This window comes from Nipponia nippon, unplaced genomic scaffold (genome assembly GCF_047370975.1).
Source record: "Nipponia nippon isolate SJK-2023a ecotype South Korea unplaced genomic scaffold, ASM4737097v1 scaffold_4, whole genome shotgun sequence".
Lineage (NCBI taxonomy): Eukaryota > Metazoa > Chordata > Aves > Pelecaniformes > Threskiornithidae > Nipponia > Nipponia nippon.
This window is the reverse complement of record NW_028262358.1, coordinates 6,238,069-6,253,805: the sequence shown is the minus strand read 5'-3', so window position 1 is coordinate 6,253,805 and position 15,737 is coordinate 6,238,069. Positions and strand designations below refer to the sequence as shown.

Below are 15,737 nucleotides of genomic sequence, written 5' to 3'. Positions count from 1 at the left end.
GAGGGGTGATAATCAGTCACCTGCTGATCGTGTCCCTTGTTTGGAAGGTCCCTGACATCCCCGAAGGAGCTTGTGCTGCCAATACCCTGCTCCTGCAGATACTTGGCGGCAGGCTTGCACCAACACCTGCACAGTCCCGCTGAGCTCATGGAGCTCTTCCCTGGAGTAGTGTCGGAGTTTGCTGTCTGCAGGGTGGAGACCTAAGGATGTTGTTCAGAAACCCTTCGTTATCCGAGTAAGCTTTGTTCATGCAACACTTGACATTGATTTGAATTGGTCTGCTCATGTGAGAAAGGATTTACTTCACCTGGGCCTGCAGCAATAGTAAGCAATAATATAGATCACAGACTTCTGTGGGTAAAAGTACTTTTCTCTAATGTAATGAGTAAAAGAATGTTTTTAATGTTGTTTGCATCAGCATTGTGATTTTAAGTAATATTAGTGTTGCAGTAATATTAGTATTGGAGGCAAGCTTTAGTTTTATTAATGAGAGCTTACATGGGCGAGCAGAACTTTGCAATATACTAAGTAAAGATAGAAAGTAAATGTGGAGTTCCTGGTCTACATCTGCTGAGGCAGACTAGCCTTCTTTAGAGCTGAAGAAACACGTTAACCTGTAAGTCTACACATAAAAGGGGCAAACTCTCAGTGTCAGCATTTCAGAAATTGAATCTGGTCTCCTCTGGGAATACCAGACTGGGAATATTCTCCAGGTAGCGCTGTATAACCTGAAATGAGCCAGGAATTAGATCCTGATCAAGGACACTCATAATCAGGTTCTTTTTTTAACGTGGAAGTTAGTCCCTAAAGACAAATTTATAGGAAATTGTTCCATTAACTCCTCTTGCTTGCTTGCCTGCCCTGATAAATGAGCCACACTCCCAGCTTTCTGCCAGGAGGTGGAGAGCTCTGGCTCTATTGCTGCTAACATGGTTGTTTTTTCCTTCCCATTTGTTTAGCCAAGCTTTTTGCCTCCAAAACTTTCCCTGCACTGACCCCCAAGATCTCTGAGGCCAGAAGCAGGATTTTGGGCAGGCTGAGGTGGTGATTCAGGGCAGCTGCTGCGGTGGTAGGGTCCTTCTGGTTCCTGTACCATGGCAGTGATCCCCCAGAGCAAAGCGTGGAAAATAAACGGTAAAGCGTAAGCAGTAAATGCTTTCTTTCCCCGGTAAACATGTAGAAAGGCTGAATGTGTTTTACCAAGCTTCAGTCCAGCGAGCTCTCGCTTGGCTCAGCTGAGAAAGCTGATGGAGTAAAACACCCCGGGAGATTTCTTATTTCCACGGACTGGCCAAACCTGCAATAGTGCTGCTGAAGTCCCTCAGATACAAAGTTGTGTTCATGTTAGAAAATTTCGTCGGTGGCCGGCAGTGGGAAACACTAGGTGGCAGCAAGAAATCTCTGCAAATTCATCTCCCCGCATGTCAAAAGCGGACCCGGACAGCAGAAGTAATGAGAAATCTGCTTGGGCATCCTGATGGCATTTGTTCAAGGTAGACGTTTCAGCCTGCTTCGTAACAGGTCTGTGGAGGGGATTTCCATATAAAATTGGTCACGCAGCATTTGCACTCCACATCAGCACTAGGGCAGTGTTTGCTCCTTTCACTTCCATTTAACCATGCAATGATAATAATCGTTCAGTAACTGCACATTCTGCACATCTCCATGATATATTTGTTCCTAGGTCTACTGATGAACTTGTTTTGGTCCATTGTAGTCTAGAACAGAAAACATACAGGTTGTTATATAGGTTATAGTCCCATTAAATTATATTCTATATTATAACCAAACAGCCAAGTTTATTCAATCCCAGCAGAGTTTGGCTCATAAATAGTAGGATCAGGGGGAAAATAACATTGCCAAGCAGCTCGCTTACCTGTGGAGCCAAAGCTCCAGGTGTAAATGTGTTTTTTTCTATCTCCTGCTCTGACATGATTAGACCTGGGCTTTGGTGGCTCTCTAAGAATTTGAAAGTGCTTTTCTGCTCTTTCTTTCTTGTCTTCCTCTTCACGCGGGATCCAGTTACACTAGACAAGTGCTGTGTATTACCAGGGAGCAACGCTGACTTGCCTGCAGAGACTTTTAAATGCCTTTTCTGTTGTCTGTGGGATGAACTGTGCGGGCCAGAAAAAAAAAGGGCATTTCAGATACAGGTCTTTGGAGAGAAAAAAGTCAACAGAAGAGAAGTATTTAGGATGAGCATTTCTGCTTTTTAATTGCCAAGATCAGATCCAACAGGCTTTTGTTAGCTATAAGGATCACACAGTTAAAAGAATAGCAAGAGATTATGAATTTTACTGAATTTTACAGTTTTACAGCCTGAACAAAACAGTAATTGCTATTTGTGTCCTAATTTGCATTTAATAATTCCCACGGAGCACAGTGCAAGTGAAGATGCTTACTGCTAAGACTTATGCTTCCATGTGAAGTAGTACTTTCCAGGAGCGTAGGGATACAGAGGCATAGAAAACTGGTTTAAACACACCAGCTTTTATGAACCACCCTGGGAAAATGCTCTGGGGCAGGAGATCGGGTCTGACTCCCATCCTGCGCCCCGGGCTGAGGGGAACAACCCCATTTCTGTCTCATCAGCAGGCCCTTCTCCTTCTTTCTGACTTTCCATGCTGTCTGGGGGGGTTGGAGGAAGAGGAGGGAGCAGCACTTTGTCGGGCAGATTAATTTATTAGGCATGTTAGGACCAATCTGCCGCTGGGGACAGAGTGCACTTGACGGCGGCGCAGCCCAGCAAATCGAATGAAATCGAGATTACCCTAGAAATGTTTCAGAGGCTTCTTGTAAATGAGAGAGTGTGGTGCTGTGCCAGGCATCGCCCCTGTGAGTTACTCTGCTTCGGAGCATCCTCTGAAATCTTCTGCCTCGGTTTGTTCTCGTCGAGATGATGTTTGATTTGCACTTCTTGTTTACAAGAGTGAATAATTAAAACATCGGCTCAGGAAGCTCCTCGTGTCTTTCCTCTCACCTGCCTTGTAAATTTGACCTAACCGTTAGATTTCTGTGCAGGGGTACTCTCTGCTCTATGCCCACTTTTGCAGGTGAAAATTGCTCAGTGGGAGTTAGTACCACTTACTTAGGGCATTCTTATTTCTGCACTTCCCATTTAATAGGTGTCCTTGAAAAGGAAAACTAATGTACTTCCTTGGAAGAAAGAATACAGCAATTTACAATGCATATGAAATTATTTTGTGTTTTTATTTTGCTAATATAAATTCCTAAATTCTCTGAAATCAAAGAGTGAGGTTTCAGAAGATGAAGGAGCCCATAACAGACAGACGATCAGATTAAAAAGCACACCTTACATGTGTGTGGCCAGAAAGGCACAATTTTAGTGAAGTACCTTGAAACTTCCTCGCTGTTTTTAAGGCCGTGGGACAGAGGCGTTTTTTGGCATGGCACCAGCTGCAGGGTGATTTCTCCTGCTCTACCTTGACAGTCCCTTCCCTGCCAGCATGACCGGTGCACCGCACACATCATCCCACCCTTCCTCACTGCGTTAATCCCAAATAGGCAGGGCTGTGATTGCAGTGACCATCTTGACCCTGAGCGGCACTTTGCTGGGCTCGTGGGAGACGAGCCCCATCGATCTGCGACAGGCCGGCTGCGCGGCACTTGGGACTGATGCACGCATCGGCATCTTCTTCCGCTCGCCACCTTTGCCTGGTGATTTATGAAGTGGGAAGGTAATTCACAACCCTGCGCCGCGGCTTGCAGAGCACAAGGAGCTTCTCGAGCTGGCCTCTGTACGCTCTGAAACAGACATGTTGACTTTGTCTTCAAGCATCTGCCATATGTAAAGCTTCCTTCGCTGTGGTAAATAGCAGCAAAAAGTAATACAGTTTAAATTGTTTCTTCTAAATTATCAGACTGTCAAAATCCTCGTTTTAATTAAAAGCGGGGAGATGACTGCGACCGCAGCAGAGTGACCCAAGAGCCTCTGCCCTCCTAAGCAAGCACCCCACTGCCAGAGCTGGCAATTACTTCCCTAGCGTAAAATTTTATCACACTGGAATTTACTTAAGTATTTCAGAAAGCTCAATCAAACCGCAGCCAGAAATCTTTCACTGAGAAAAAAGTGCCGAGATCATTAATTGGGTTAATGCTCCATCAGCCTTGCATTTGTTAATGGGCATGTTTAGGGCATGAGGGGAACCTCATCCAGGGGAATGTCATCTGAGCTACAAAGGCGGTTTACGCTGAGGTGTGATTTTATGAATTACAGGCTGTCCCTCCCTCCAGGCTTTTTTAATTGGCGTTGTTGGTCGAGAGCAAGCTGTATTCTCCATGGTGGCAGTCAGTACCCCTGTACCGCAGTGGTCATTACAGTAAACATACATGGTGGTAAGTGAGACTGAAATGATGGGGCACTGTCTTTTACACCACTCACCCTACCGCAGGGCTCCTCTCGCCATGCAAATCCCACACCAACGCCTTTCTGGCCCCTAGAATAAAATCTGCAATGGTGTCATGCGCCTTGGTTGTAGAAAGACTTTTTTTTTTTTAATGCGTGTCAGCCCTGGGAAGACTCACACAATGTTGTGCCCACCGGTTCCCAGCACTAATCACGTATAGATGTAAAATACTGACTGTGGAGTAGAAGCAGTGTCGGTGGGCACCTCGGCGTCAGCACTGTGTGGGAGATCCACAGCTCCCGTGAAGTGTAGCAGGAGGTTATTGAGGATGAAGTATTTGGGGAGGTGGTGGCTGAGTGTTCATTTACTGCTTGCGATTTCTTGTGCCTTTGTTGAGAAAAGCGGGTTTTTATTTTCCTCACGCCTCCCCCGGAAAAATAACAGTCTAGGCTGCAAATATTAGATGTAGGGACAACTGGCGGATACAACGTTAAGGATGATGACGATTGTCTTGTGGCTGCAGAGAGGGCTTCGGAAAACTCTACAGCCATTTGGGCTAGCCCCAAGCACCTGTAGGGTCCTCTTGTTATCTCACCTCCCTGCATTTTCTCCACTGATGTGAGTGCTTGCACCAAGTTCAGAGCGATGGGCAGCAGAGTCAGTTCACACCTGGTTTAAGATACATTTTTGCAATGCATTTTGCTTAGAAATTGGTGATGCCAGAACTGAAAGGCCCATCAGGATTGCCACCACCCCTTGCTTCATCTCCTGTTCCCTGCGCCTGCATCGTGGCTGAGGATGAAGAGCTGTAGTGCAGAAGGCGTCGTTCCCATGTCTCCCCCATAGCACATCCAGGTACAAACCAGTTCCCAAGCTGAGATTTCTGAGGTACCAGTTAGAGACACTGGAGCTTCATTGCTTTCTATTAACTGCTGTTAATTGTGTCATTTTTATTTGGCCGTAAACCTGTTCAAGTCCCCCACAGCCCTGCCTGCGGCAGACTTTGGTCCTGGAGCTGTGACACATCATGAGTTTCCGTTCTGCTGCTGTCTTGGTGTTACAAGACTAAAAAACAGTTGTATTTCTTGGAGGAAAGAATTTCTGTCATCTGGCCCAAACATCCCCAACTTTGTGTTTTTTAGCTGCTTCTGAAGTCAGCCCAGTTGGAAAGCTCTGGGGTGCCACCGCTGCAGGGTTCCCCCGTAACTCCACGGGATGCTGTGTGGTGCAGAACCCACACCAGCGGTCGCTGAACCACAGCTATACCTCAGTAAATCTTATTGAATTTGCTTTACAGTTTTCTTGGGGGAAAAATATTCCATTAGCCCAGAGGCACTGGCAGATGACGTGGCTTTGAAAGGGGGAGAACAAGATACCTGGTCCTGCTGGTGTTCATCAGCGGGGCTGGGCACAGGCTTTCCGAGTCAGCGATCTTTTTCTTTTCTTGCCAGAAAATGTTAATTTGACAAAATAGGGAATTTTGACATTGATGGATGGCTTTTATCCAGAACGTGGCCAAAAAACTACAGTCTTTGGTGTCATTTGATAGAGCTTTTTGGCTTAGCAGGTCCACTCTGTGTACTGTTGTGCTGAAACGATTGCCATCAGCCTTAGGAAAATGCAGCACTATTAAGAGGGCAGTTAAAATTCCGGCAGTTAATGTTTTTGAGGAATTTAATCTTGTGGGATATTTTGCTTTTTCGTTTCGTCTTGGGATAAAAGAAAATTTTGAAGCGTCTTAAGTCCTATGAAATAGGAATTCTGTGGTTTTGAGATTTCTCCAGTTCTCTCCCTGTATTTCTCTCCCTGCTTGTATAACTCTTCAGTAACAAGTACACTAACCTCCTCACTCAAACTAAAACTTTTCAGTCACATTTCACTCTCATGTGTTGTGTCTGAGAGATCTGTGTACACATATTACATATAAAATTGCACGTACCTGATGTGTTTTAAGTAGACCCAGAATAATTATTTTTGACATTTAATATTCTCTAATAGCATTTCAAATGACATACAACAACTGAGTTTGTGTATTAAAAAAAAAAAAGGAAAAGTTACTAGAATGTAGATATTTCAGTGGAATTTTAAAACAAAATGTTTTGTTAAAGTTACTATATTTTAAAATGTCAAAAGAATTACCAGTGGATATGATTATAATGAAATGTTGCTCTTGTTGTTATGGCAACTAACTTTTAAAACTGCTGCAAAGGGTGACAAATTATACAGTGCCATTTTGGTTAGCCTTCTTTTATAGTTTTCCATCATTTTACTTTTGAAGAATTTTAAACAGCTGGCACTAGTGGTGGTGTTAAGCTTATTACACTTCTCTCAAACCTTTAGCTGTACCTTTATTTTGATCCAGCGAGTAATATATATTTTTCAGGCTGAGTAAATTTCATTTCTACATCGTCAATGTAGATCATCATCATCATTGTCTACATCTTTCAGTGATTAACATGTGGCCATGCCAGTGTTTTCCCAGCTTCTCTCCTATACTGTGCAGTTGCCAATATCAGGTTAATTAATGTGATAAAATTGGATGTGCTCACCTGAAGGCTGCACATGACCAAGCTCAGCTCTCTGCTGTGCAGTCACTTCGCTGTGCGGTCTCAAAAAAAATTCAGCGATGCCGATGTGCGCTCAGAAATGTGACTGCAGTGTAGACGGGCGTATTTCATGGGTCTCTGCGTAGCTGGTTTGCAGCAGCAGGAACCTGATGACGACGGCTCATCTGAGCTGTTCAGTCCAGCCCCTGTGGACAAGTCCCACCAAAACGCACTGCAGAGCTCAGCCCAGGGCAGCCGTGGCGTTTTGTCAGGTAGTACTTGCAGAAGCAAGCGGGAGATATTTTTGTACTGGTGGATGCATGGGAAGGAGTCTCTGGGACCCATCCCTCCTCCAAAGGAGAAATTGTGAGAATGATTTATTTTTTTACTCCATTGAATTTAGTAGAGAGACAAGGGCACAGTCCTGGAGTAACACAGCCATTGGATAGCCCAGGATTATGCTTCCCCAAGCTCAGCATCTCTCGTCTGATATTAAGGAAACCAGAATGGTGGGGGAGGCCTCATACAGAAGAGGTAAATCAGCCTCTCCGAGGGAGGTATTCTGAGCTGATGTTACCCACAGTGACCTTCTCCCCTTGGAAAGCACGGTGTTACCTGCTGCGAGGTGTCGGTACGGGTATCAGTTGCCTCTTCTGTCATAACACAAAAAAGAAGCTGTACGCTCTGCTGCTATTAGCATCCGTTGGGAGGTGAAAAACTTGTTGAATGATAGTGGGTGGACAGAGTAAAACCTGCTTTTTCATATCCAGTGATGTTGAGTCAGCTCTGGTGATGAGCATGTCCCAGACATGGCACACCCTGCAGCACCCCCGGGCTCATGTCTGGGTGCTCCTGCCCTCCCAGCTAGCAAAACCACGGAGGTGGACTTGGCTGAGTTTTACTTTGGGGGTTTTCATTTATATTTAATTTCTTCTGTGCATGGGAAAGGTCCTGTCTAAGAGCTGTCCCAAACAGGAATTTCTGGATCCCCTAGAAAGGGATTAGAGAAATTCATGAGACAGGATCATGGCTCGCGTGCGAAGACGCTTCACGGCAAGGGGCAGGTGACATTGTCTCGTGCTCATCGTTTTGCCAGGTGACTCTGGGGTGTAAAGTGCATGTTTGGTCCAGGGAGCAGAGACCTGTACCTCCTCTCCCAGCTGAGGCATCCAACACCGGTGAAATTTGCAGAACTCCTTCCCCTAAGAGGGAACTGTGGGATACCAGAAATGATTAGTGGTTTTTTTAAATTATTTTTAAGGGAAAAATGAAATAGCATTGGAAAGGAATTCATAACAGAAATGATACAAATTCTGAGGCTTCCAGGTGGAAACCAAGCTCTAAATTACAGGCTTCAGGAAGAAATGTTCTGACATACTTTCCTGTCTGTTATATATTCCTTGTGACTAACTCGGAGTAATAGCCGTTTTGTAGACAGGCTGTAGATCAAAACTGGAGCAGATCCCGTAGAACACTGCTGGAGGGTGCAGAGTGATAAATTACATCTCTTCCCATCCCGCACTGTTTCTCGCCACGTATCTGATGAGTTTGTGTTGCGCAAGGCATGTTTCCAGGGTAATGCTGTATGGCGTACTTCCCGCTTAGGTTAATGTTTTGTATTACCATGCAGAAATGAGGTGTTTGGTTGGTGCAGGTCACTGGTGCCGGCCTGTCCATCTGTCTGGTTGTATCTGCTCATTGCCTGCCGAGGTCAGGAGACAGCTGCCCAAATGCAGCACTTATTTCTAACTTGCACAATTTGTATCATCTCCAGTTCTGTCTCAGGATGAAGTTTGGTGATCCCACAGCCAGAAGCTGGGTTTTGGCGCGATCCAGTTCAAAGCAGCAAATATATCAAATTACCTTCCTTGCGGTTCAACCGTACAGACATAGCATATATGTGGTTACTAAGAGGACCCTGCACCGGTGGTGGGAGCAGATGGCACCCAAAGGGAGAGAGGCCTGGGGTGGCCGCTGGTGAGGAGCAGGTCTGCCAGCTGCATGGAGAGGTCACCCAACGCTAAGGCCACCGTGCCAAGTCCTAGGGGACAAGTCGCCAGCTTCCTAACCCTGGGACTTCTGGGAAGCGCAACGTACGAACGAGTTCCCCAAGACACTTGCACCTACATTAGGTGGGAGGAAATGCAGAGGAGAGGGATGTGACTTTAGCACAGACCCAATCCTTAATTCTGTCTCCAAACCTCTTTTGTCCGAAAAATAGACAGGACTCGTGTGCTTTCTTAAACATGGTCTTTTATCTAATGTCCAAGGCTGATGCACAAGCTCATCTCCTAGAGATGGCAATGCAGGATTGGTTGGGCACTTCTGCCATGAGCATGGGAAGCACAACCTGCCATGAAGCCATCATCAGGTGAGGGAAAGAGAGGGTGGAGGTACAGAAATGTTTTTCAGTCTTTTCTCATGAAGCTTCCCCATTCCGGTGTAATTAGCATTCACTGGAGTGCAGTAGAATCACGAGGATGGTTCCAACACCGTCATCTGGAAAGACGACTCAGAGGTTAGAACTTGTCCTCAAGTGAATATTCAATGGAGAAAAACCTTAGGTGAAACAGTGGGCCCACTTACTTGAAAACAGCTGTACTGGATCCCAGCTGAGCTCCCCAGTCACTGGGCTTTCAGCTTCCATTGCTTTTTCTCCCTGGCAGCCTATTTACTTATCCATGTAAAGTCAGGCATTGGAGACCATGGGCAAGTCTTTATCTCTCATCTCCCATCTTCCCCTTTGAGCCTGGTCCTTGTGTCAGCCCTCAGGATGGCAGCTCAGACTGAAAATTTAGCCTCACAAGCAAGGGAAAGGAGCCTACCTCATGTTGGCCCCGGGCTGCTGGAAAAAGCAAGTTTTTGCTGCACACTTGTGGCCATCTCCAGGAGTTTTGAGGGTCTCCAGCTACTCTGAGGTCCTCTAAGGACTGTGCTTGCTCTGAGATCTCACAGCCTCTTCTCCTGGTGAGAATGGATCAAATGCAGACCCCTGACACCTCTTACACCCTTGGCTGCAGCTAGAAAACTCTGTTACCTACAGGGAAAGCCAGAGATTTCCTTCTGACATGATGACAAGGATCAGTTATTCTCCCCAAGGTAGTGCTGTTCATTTGCTTACGCTAAGGAGTAAAATGTGGTGTCATGAACACAGCTTCAAATACTTTGAATGTCTTGCAACTCAAGAAGATAAATTACCGTCACGTCCATCACTTACACTTAGATTACTTTGACCAGCTGTGCTTTATGCACCTTTTCTTAAGAAAAAATTTATTTTCAGATATGCATAGGCTGTGCTTTTAGTTTATGTATAATGCAAATGAGGGGAGAAGCTAGCTAGAAGCAAAATCAGAGTTTAGATGGGCTGTTTATAACAGTGACATTTCCTTAAAAGGCCTTTTTTTTTTTTTTTTTACCCTGCACATCACAGGGATTTTAAATCCTCATTGACTTCTGAAAACAGCTCTGGGAGGACAAAGGATGATATATTCTTAACGAGTGTGTAAAGTATAGTAGTTTTAAAGAGAATAAATGCAAGGTCGTATTAGGGCAAAACAGTTAATTACCCACTTCATTATTGTCAAGGTTAATACAGTATTTGAGCGCAGAAGCTGTTTTTCATCTCCTTTTGGAAACAAGGCAAGACAGCATTTCTTACAGACAGATCCATTATAGCTTATCACCGGAGGACAGACCGCTACGGGAACACCATGAAGGATGTCTACTGTCACCGGGCTCCAGAGCAAACGCCAAACCTGTCCAGAGAGCAATGGAAATGAAATGAGAGCTACAGCATCAGAGTACCGTGCTTTAATTCACAGAGATTGCGCCCCATTGATTTTAATGTATGACGGTAACGGTAGCATAAAATTCACCGGCACTCCTTCATCTATTGTAACATTGATCCCTCCTAAATTGCACAATGCGCTGAAAAATGTCCTTTAATAAACATGGGGTGTCGACTATAGCAAACCCCATCTTTCCCTGGTGAACCCGGTGAAAGCTGCACCTGCAGTAGGGCTCGATCTCTGTTTTTCGTGCGTGCCGGGGTGTTGTACAGGTTTCCATTACATGATCTCAATAGGCAGAAACAAAGGCCTCATAAATCTTAGCCCATCAGCCTTGGTGAATAACGTTCTGCTTTTAACCATCTGCCTGCAGCAACTCTGGAAATTCCTTAAGTTTAAAAATTTGGAGACCAGTAAGTGGTTAAAAAAAATAAGAAAAAAAATCTATATAAATAGATATAGAATATATATAAAAATAGAATTCCCTCTTTATATGGAAACATGAGTTGCTTTTTTTCAGTTTATAAAGCCTTTAAAATTGCAAAAACTAGTCTGGTTCCTGTGAAACTAATTACCAGGATAACTGTGTTTATACCACTTTTAACGTAGCTTTTTTTCTGTTACATTTTCTTTCAAGGTTTTTGTTTTGCTTTTTAAGTTAGAGCTAGAATTTCCCATCTTTTGTGATTCCTGCCATGATATCTCAGTCCCAGGAGGTTTTCCCTCTGCTTGCCGATGCAGCGCACGGCCTGGTGATGCAGTAACCGGAGTCTGCGTTCCCAAACAGAGACCCCTACGTCAGCAATTTGGTCTTTCCACTGAAGTCATGCCTTTGAACCTGGGTACTTCTGGCCCTGGTGCCAACATTAGGCTTTCGGGTTTGGGAATTTGAGCCATGGTTATGGCAGTTCTCAATCTTTGGCTTCTTTCTGCAAATACTGTGCTTCCCAGGAAAGCTGCAGGTGCTGGTGAGCCCTCGGCACACACTTTCTCTGTAATAAATGACTTCAGGACAGGTTACCATGGCACAACATATGTTTCATTCTTTATAACCTCTTCTTTGATGTTATTTTTTAATTTTTTGATTCTCGGTGGGCATCCTTACAGAGCAATTACTCTTATTACTCATATAGAATGATACCTGCTTTGGGGTATTAATTTGGTTTTTAAGCCTAGTAAATTGTCCTGTATTTCAGATTTGTGTATAAACATCTTAAGTTCTATTCAGCTAGCAAGATACTTGACAATGTAGCGTATTTCACAGGGTCTCGGTGGAACCCTTCCTAAATTACCTGCTCTGTGGACACTACTGTTCTTTTGATAGGAGTAATGCTGGATGTTGGAAACAATCAAGCTCATATAGGCTGTCTGATTTAGCCAGGGGGGCATCTCACCAAGATGTATGTCCTTTCATATAAGGGAAGTGCTAAATTTACAACCAAGCCAAAGCAAATAGAAATATTACTGTTGTTATTAATAATAAATAATTATAATAATTGATAATATTAATAATTGTTAGTAATAAAGCACTGACTGTTCTGTGGAAAATGTGCATCTGGGACAGGTAAGTTTGATCCTCCCTTTGTGCTGGCCCTTTTAATTTACTCGTAGAGAGAAGCCTGAAGCAAATAGGAATTACAGCCATCACCCTTACAAGTCAGTGTTTGCCCATGGTCGTCCTCAAAGTGCTGGGAGAAAACAAAAGGGCTTTAGTTTTTAATCCCCTTAACTTCATCAGTCGGGATGAGACAGCACTGAGGTCCCAGAGCTAACCAAGACTGCTTCATCAGACTGAGGCTTCAGGGGCAAATGCTTTTTTTGGAAAATTGGAGTTTCCTACAAGACCGTTTTACCATTAGTACTTTTTTTAAATCCTCATAATCAAAAAGGGGGTTCCCAAACATGCACCTGTCTGCAGAAAATCCCTAAACTGTAGGGTTTTGTCATTGGTGAATTCCCTAACACATAAACTTTTGACTGCATTCTTCTAAATCTTCCTTCTGAAGGTACCTAAAAATCCTGCTTCCAGAGAGCATCTGCTTGGAGGAGCAGAGGGAAAACTCCTCTTCCCTATAACCGAAGAGGCCGCTCTGCTCCCGGGGGCTCCCTCCGGCCCCGAGGTCCTTTGTGCAGGCACAAGGCAGGTTGCTCCAGGAAACCTCTCCTTTGTGAAGGCCAGTCCCGTGGAGAGTATTAAATTGGCATTTTACTCCTTGGCATGCATTTGCACAGGGGAAGCGGGGTGGCAGTTGGGTATTTCAATCTTGTTTTCAATTATATGCATTTCATTGTCGAATGTTGCTGGTTTATTATGTGATAATTAAATATGAATGATCACGCAGTCATCCTGCCAAAGAGGCTGTAGCCAAATGAAACCAATTCCTCTTGTCTTGCTGAATGGCTTTGGAGGTGAAAGGAGTGATCTATTTGCTGTCCCTTATTTTTGCTGTCCTATTGTTTCAGTATCACTAGCTTCAAAATAGCAAACTAGGCAAGTAATTACGGACATAAATCAGAGCAGGGAGCAGCGTGAGGTCAGGACTGCTTTGCTTGTAGCCCAGCTTTTCTCAGCTGCCTTTTGCTGAACAACAGAGAAGTACGTCGCTGTTAATTTTGTGAAAAAGTGATTTTATTAGTGATGAAATGCATATTTTGACAAAGTCTGTGTCCCTGCATGCTTTCAAGCAGGGATTGAGCAGCCTCACCATGCCCGGAGCAGAGCCTCCTCTGTCAGCATTGCAATGCATGAAGGTAGAGTGGCCAGGCTGGATGCCATGGTCGGCGTCTGATACACCACGGTTGGCGTCTGATACGCCACAGTCGCCGTGCAACATAGGCAGGCTGCAGCTGGCAGAGGGACGTCTCCTTGGGGTGACCACAGTGACTCTGTTTAAAAACGCAGCAAGTTAAATAAGATACAGCCGTAGATATTTAACTGAAGCGAATCAGCAAAGCAAATGTGTTTTCGGTAGAGCCGCACTGATTTATGGCCCTAGCCCTTAATCTGTACATCTTATTCTTGTGGCGTGTTTATAAACGTGAAACGGTGCTCAATGGGAGTCAACTGCTGAGAAATGGCTGCAACCACGTGTTACAGTCTTCAGATGATACTAGCTAAAAATAGTCAATCTTTCTTGAAGGAGAGCTGTAACCAAGCACTGCTCGCCTCCCATCCTACCAGGAGCACCAGTGTTTTGGACAGAAAGGAGTAGGGATCGGCAGGGGGTTGTGGGCAAGTTCATGTCCATGGTATTCCTACATGCTTGTCGTCCATGGCTGGGGGGTCGATAGAGGACTTTGCAATATTAGGACACAAACAGGGCCACCACCACTGCCACCACATGGCATCTGTGATGTGGATGTCCCAAAGCCATGGTTGTGCACAGTGGTTTGCTGGATGCTGTGTGTTGTAAGAAGGAGATGTAGTTAAGTATTTTTCCCTCTTCCCCAAGTGTCTTTTACGCTAATTTAACTAAGAGGCAACCCCCAGTGGTAATTCCACTACCCAAGAACATACTGTTTTGTGAAAAAAAAAAACAAACCCAGTAGCTACGAAACTATATGCTACTTTCCATTCCAACAGTTTGTTAAAATAACATGCAGAAGCGACCGCTGAATAATTTTCGTTTAGCTTATCCATACCCTGTACATCAGATTCAGCCCACCAGTTTGGCTTGATGTAGACAACTGAACAATAACAAATAAAAAATAAGTAGTGGTTTTAAACGTCTGCTGAACACCCACCTCTTAAACTGGGCTTTTAAGAGTGTCTTGGGGTTGCATGCCGAATCTCAGTTTATAATGTACACCAATTTTAACCCCTCTTTGTTTATTCATTTCTGCATGTCCTATCGTAAGTATTGATTGAGATTTTTTTTCTAGCAATGGATTATTCTGAGGTACGTGACTGAAGAACATAACACATCGTTACGGGTATTTCTGGGTGAATCATAGACTTTTTTTCTTTTTGGTGGTTTTCTTGGTCAGATATTAAACGAAAATCAGTATTTAATCAAAGCAATTTTTTATTCCCAGACTATTGTTAGAGGAAATAAGCCTCGAAAGGATACTTCAATCAACGGCCTGCTGGAAGAGTTTGACAATATCTCGGTGACACGATCCAATTCCCTGCGGAAGGAAAGTCCTCCCACCCACCACCAAGGAAATGCAAACCATGTGCCAAGGCACCAGGAGGAAAATGGTTATGTCACGTATTCCCAGTACTCCAGTGAGTCAGACACTACAACAGACTATGTCATGGAAAAATATCGAGACAAGACTGTTTACGGGGAAGAGTTAGACAGGTACTACAAAGGGAGCTATGCTGCCAAGCAGAACGGGCACATGATGAAGGTGACTTCCCGGGACATCTATTATTCAGAAGTAACACCCCTGCAGTCAGACCTCTCCAGATTCCTCCCAGATTACCATGCACACCTGGAGACAAAGCCCAAACCGCTGGAATATGGCGGCCTAAAGCTGGAGTATCAGCGGATCCCCAGCGGATCCTCCCTGGACTATAGAGATCCCTTTCCTTACACCCCGTCCCGAGCGTCAGTGCAGAGCGAGTGCCCCAAGGAGAGGCTGGAGTACAGCGACGGCGACTGGGGACATGGCCTGGGCAAGGACGACTACGACAAGAGGCCGAAGTCATCCTACGTGGACCCAGCGAGCCCTCAGCCAGCGATGAGGCAGAGATCCAGGTCGGGCTCCGGTCTGCAGGAGCCGGCCATGCCCTACGGAGCAAGCGCTTTTAAAGCACACCAGCAAGGACACTCCTACAGCTCCTACACCTACCCCCGCTTGTCCGAAACCGCGGCAGGCATCCCCAAGGTAACATGACATTCCTGGTGACAATGCTGCCAGGGCAGGGATCAACCTCTCCAAAATGGGAGTGCAAAAAATTAAGCACGTGCAAAAAAAATTAAGGGCAAGGAGCCATGCTTGGGCACACGATGCTGGATGCGGCCAGTCACGTCCTCGGGAGCTGCATGGCTACCGCTCGGCGGGTGCGAAAACCCACCAGCTTTAATCGT

At 45.0% G+C, this 15,737-nt stretch overlaps 1 protein-coding gene across 3 annotated transcripts in view; it reads left to right on the top strand.

Annotated features, from left to right (window-relative positions):
* PAK5 (p21 (RAC1) activated kinase 5) overlaps window positions 1-15,737 on the top strand; it is a 141,769-nt gene that overhangs the window by 108,536 nt on the left and 17,496 nt on the right. For all 3 annotated transcript variants that reach the window (XM_087774392.1, XM_087774390.1, XM_087774391.1), the window contains exon 3: window positions 14,737-15,534. In XM_087774392.1, coding sequence (XP_087630518.1) covers window positions 14,737-15,534 — 798 coding nt within the window. The remainder of the gene's footprint in view (window positions 1-14,736; window positions 15,535-15,737) is intronic.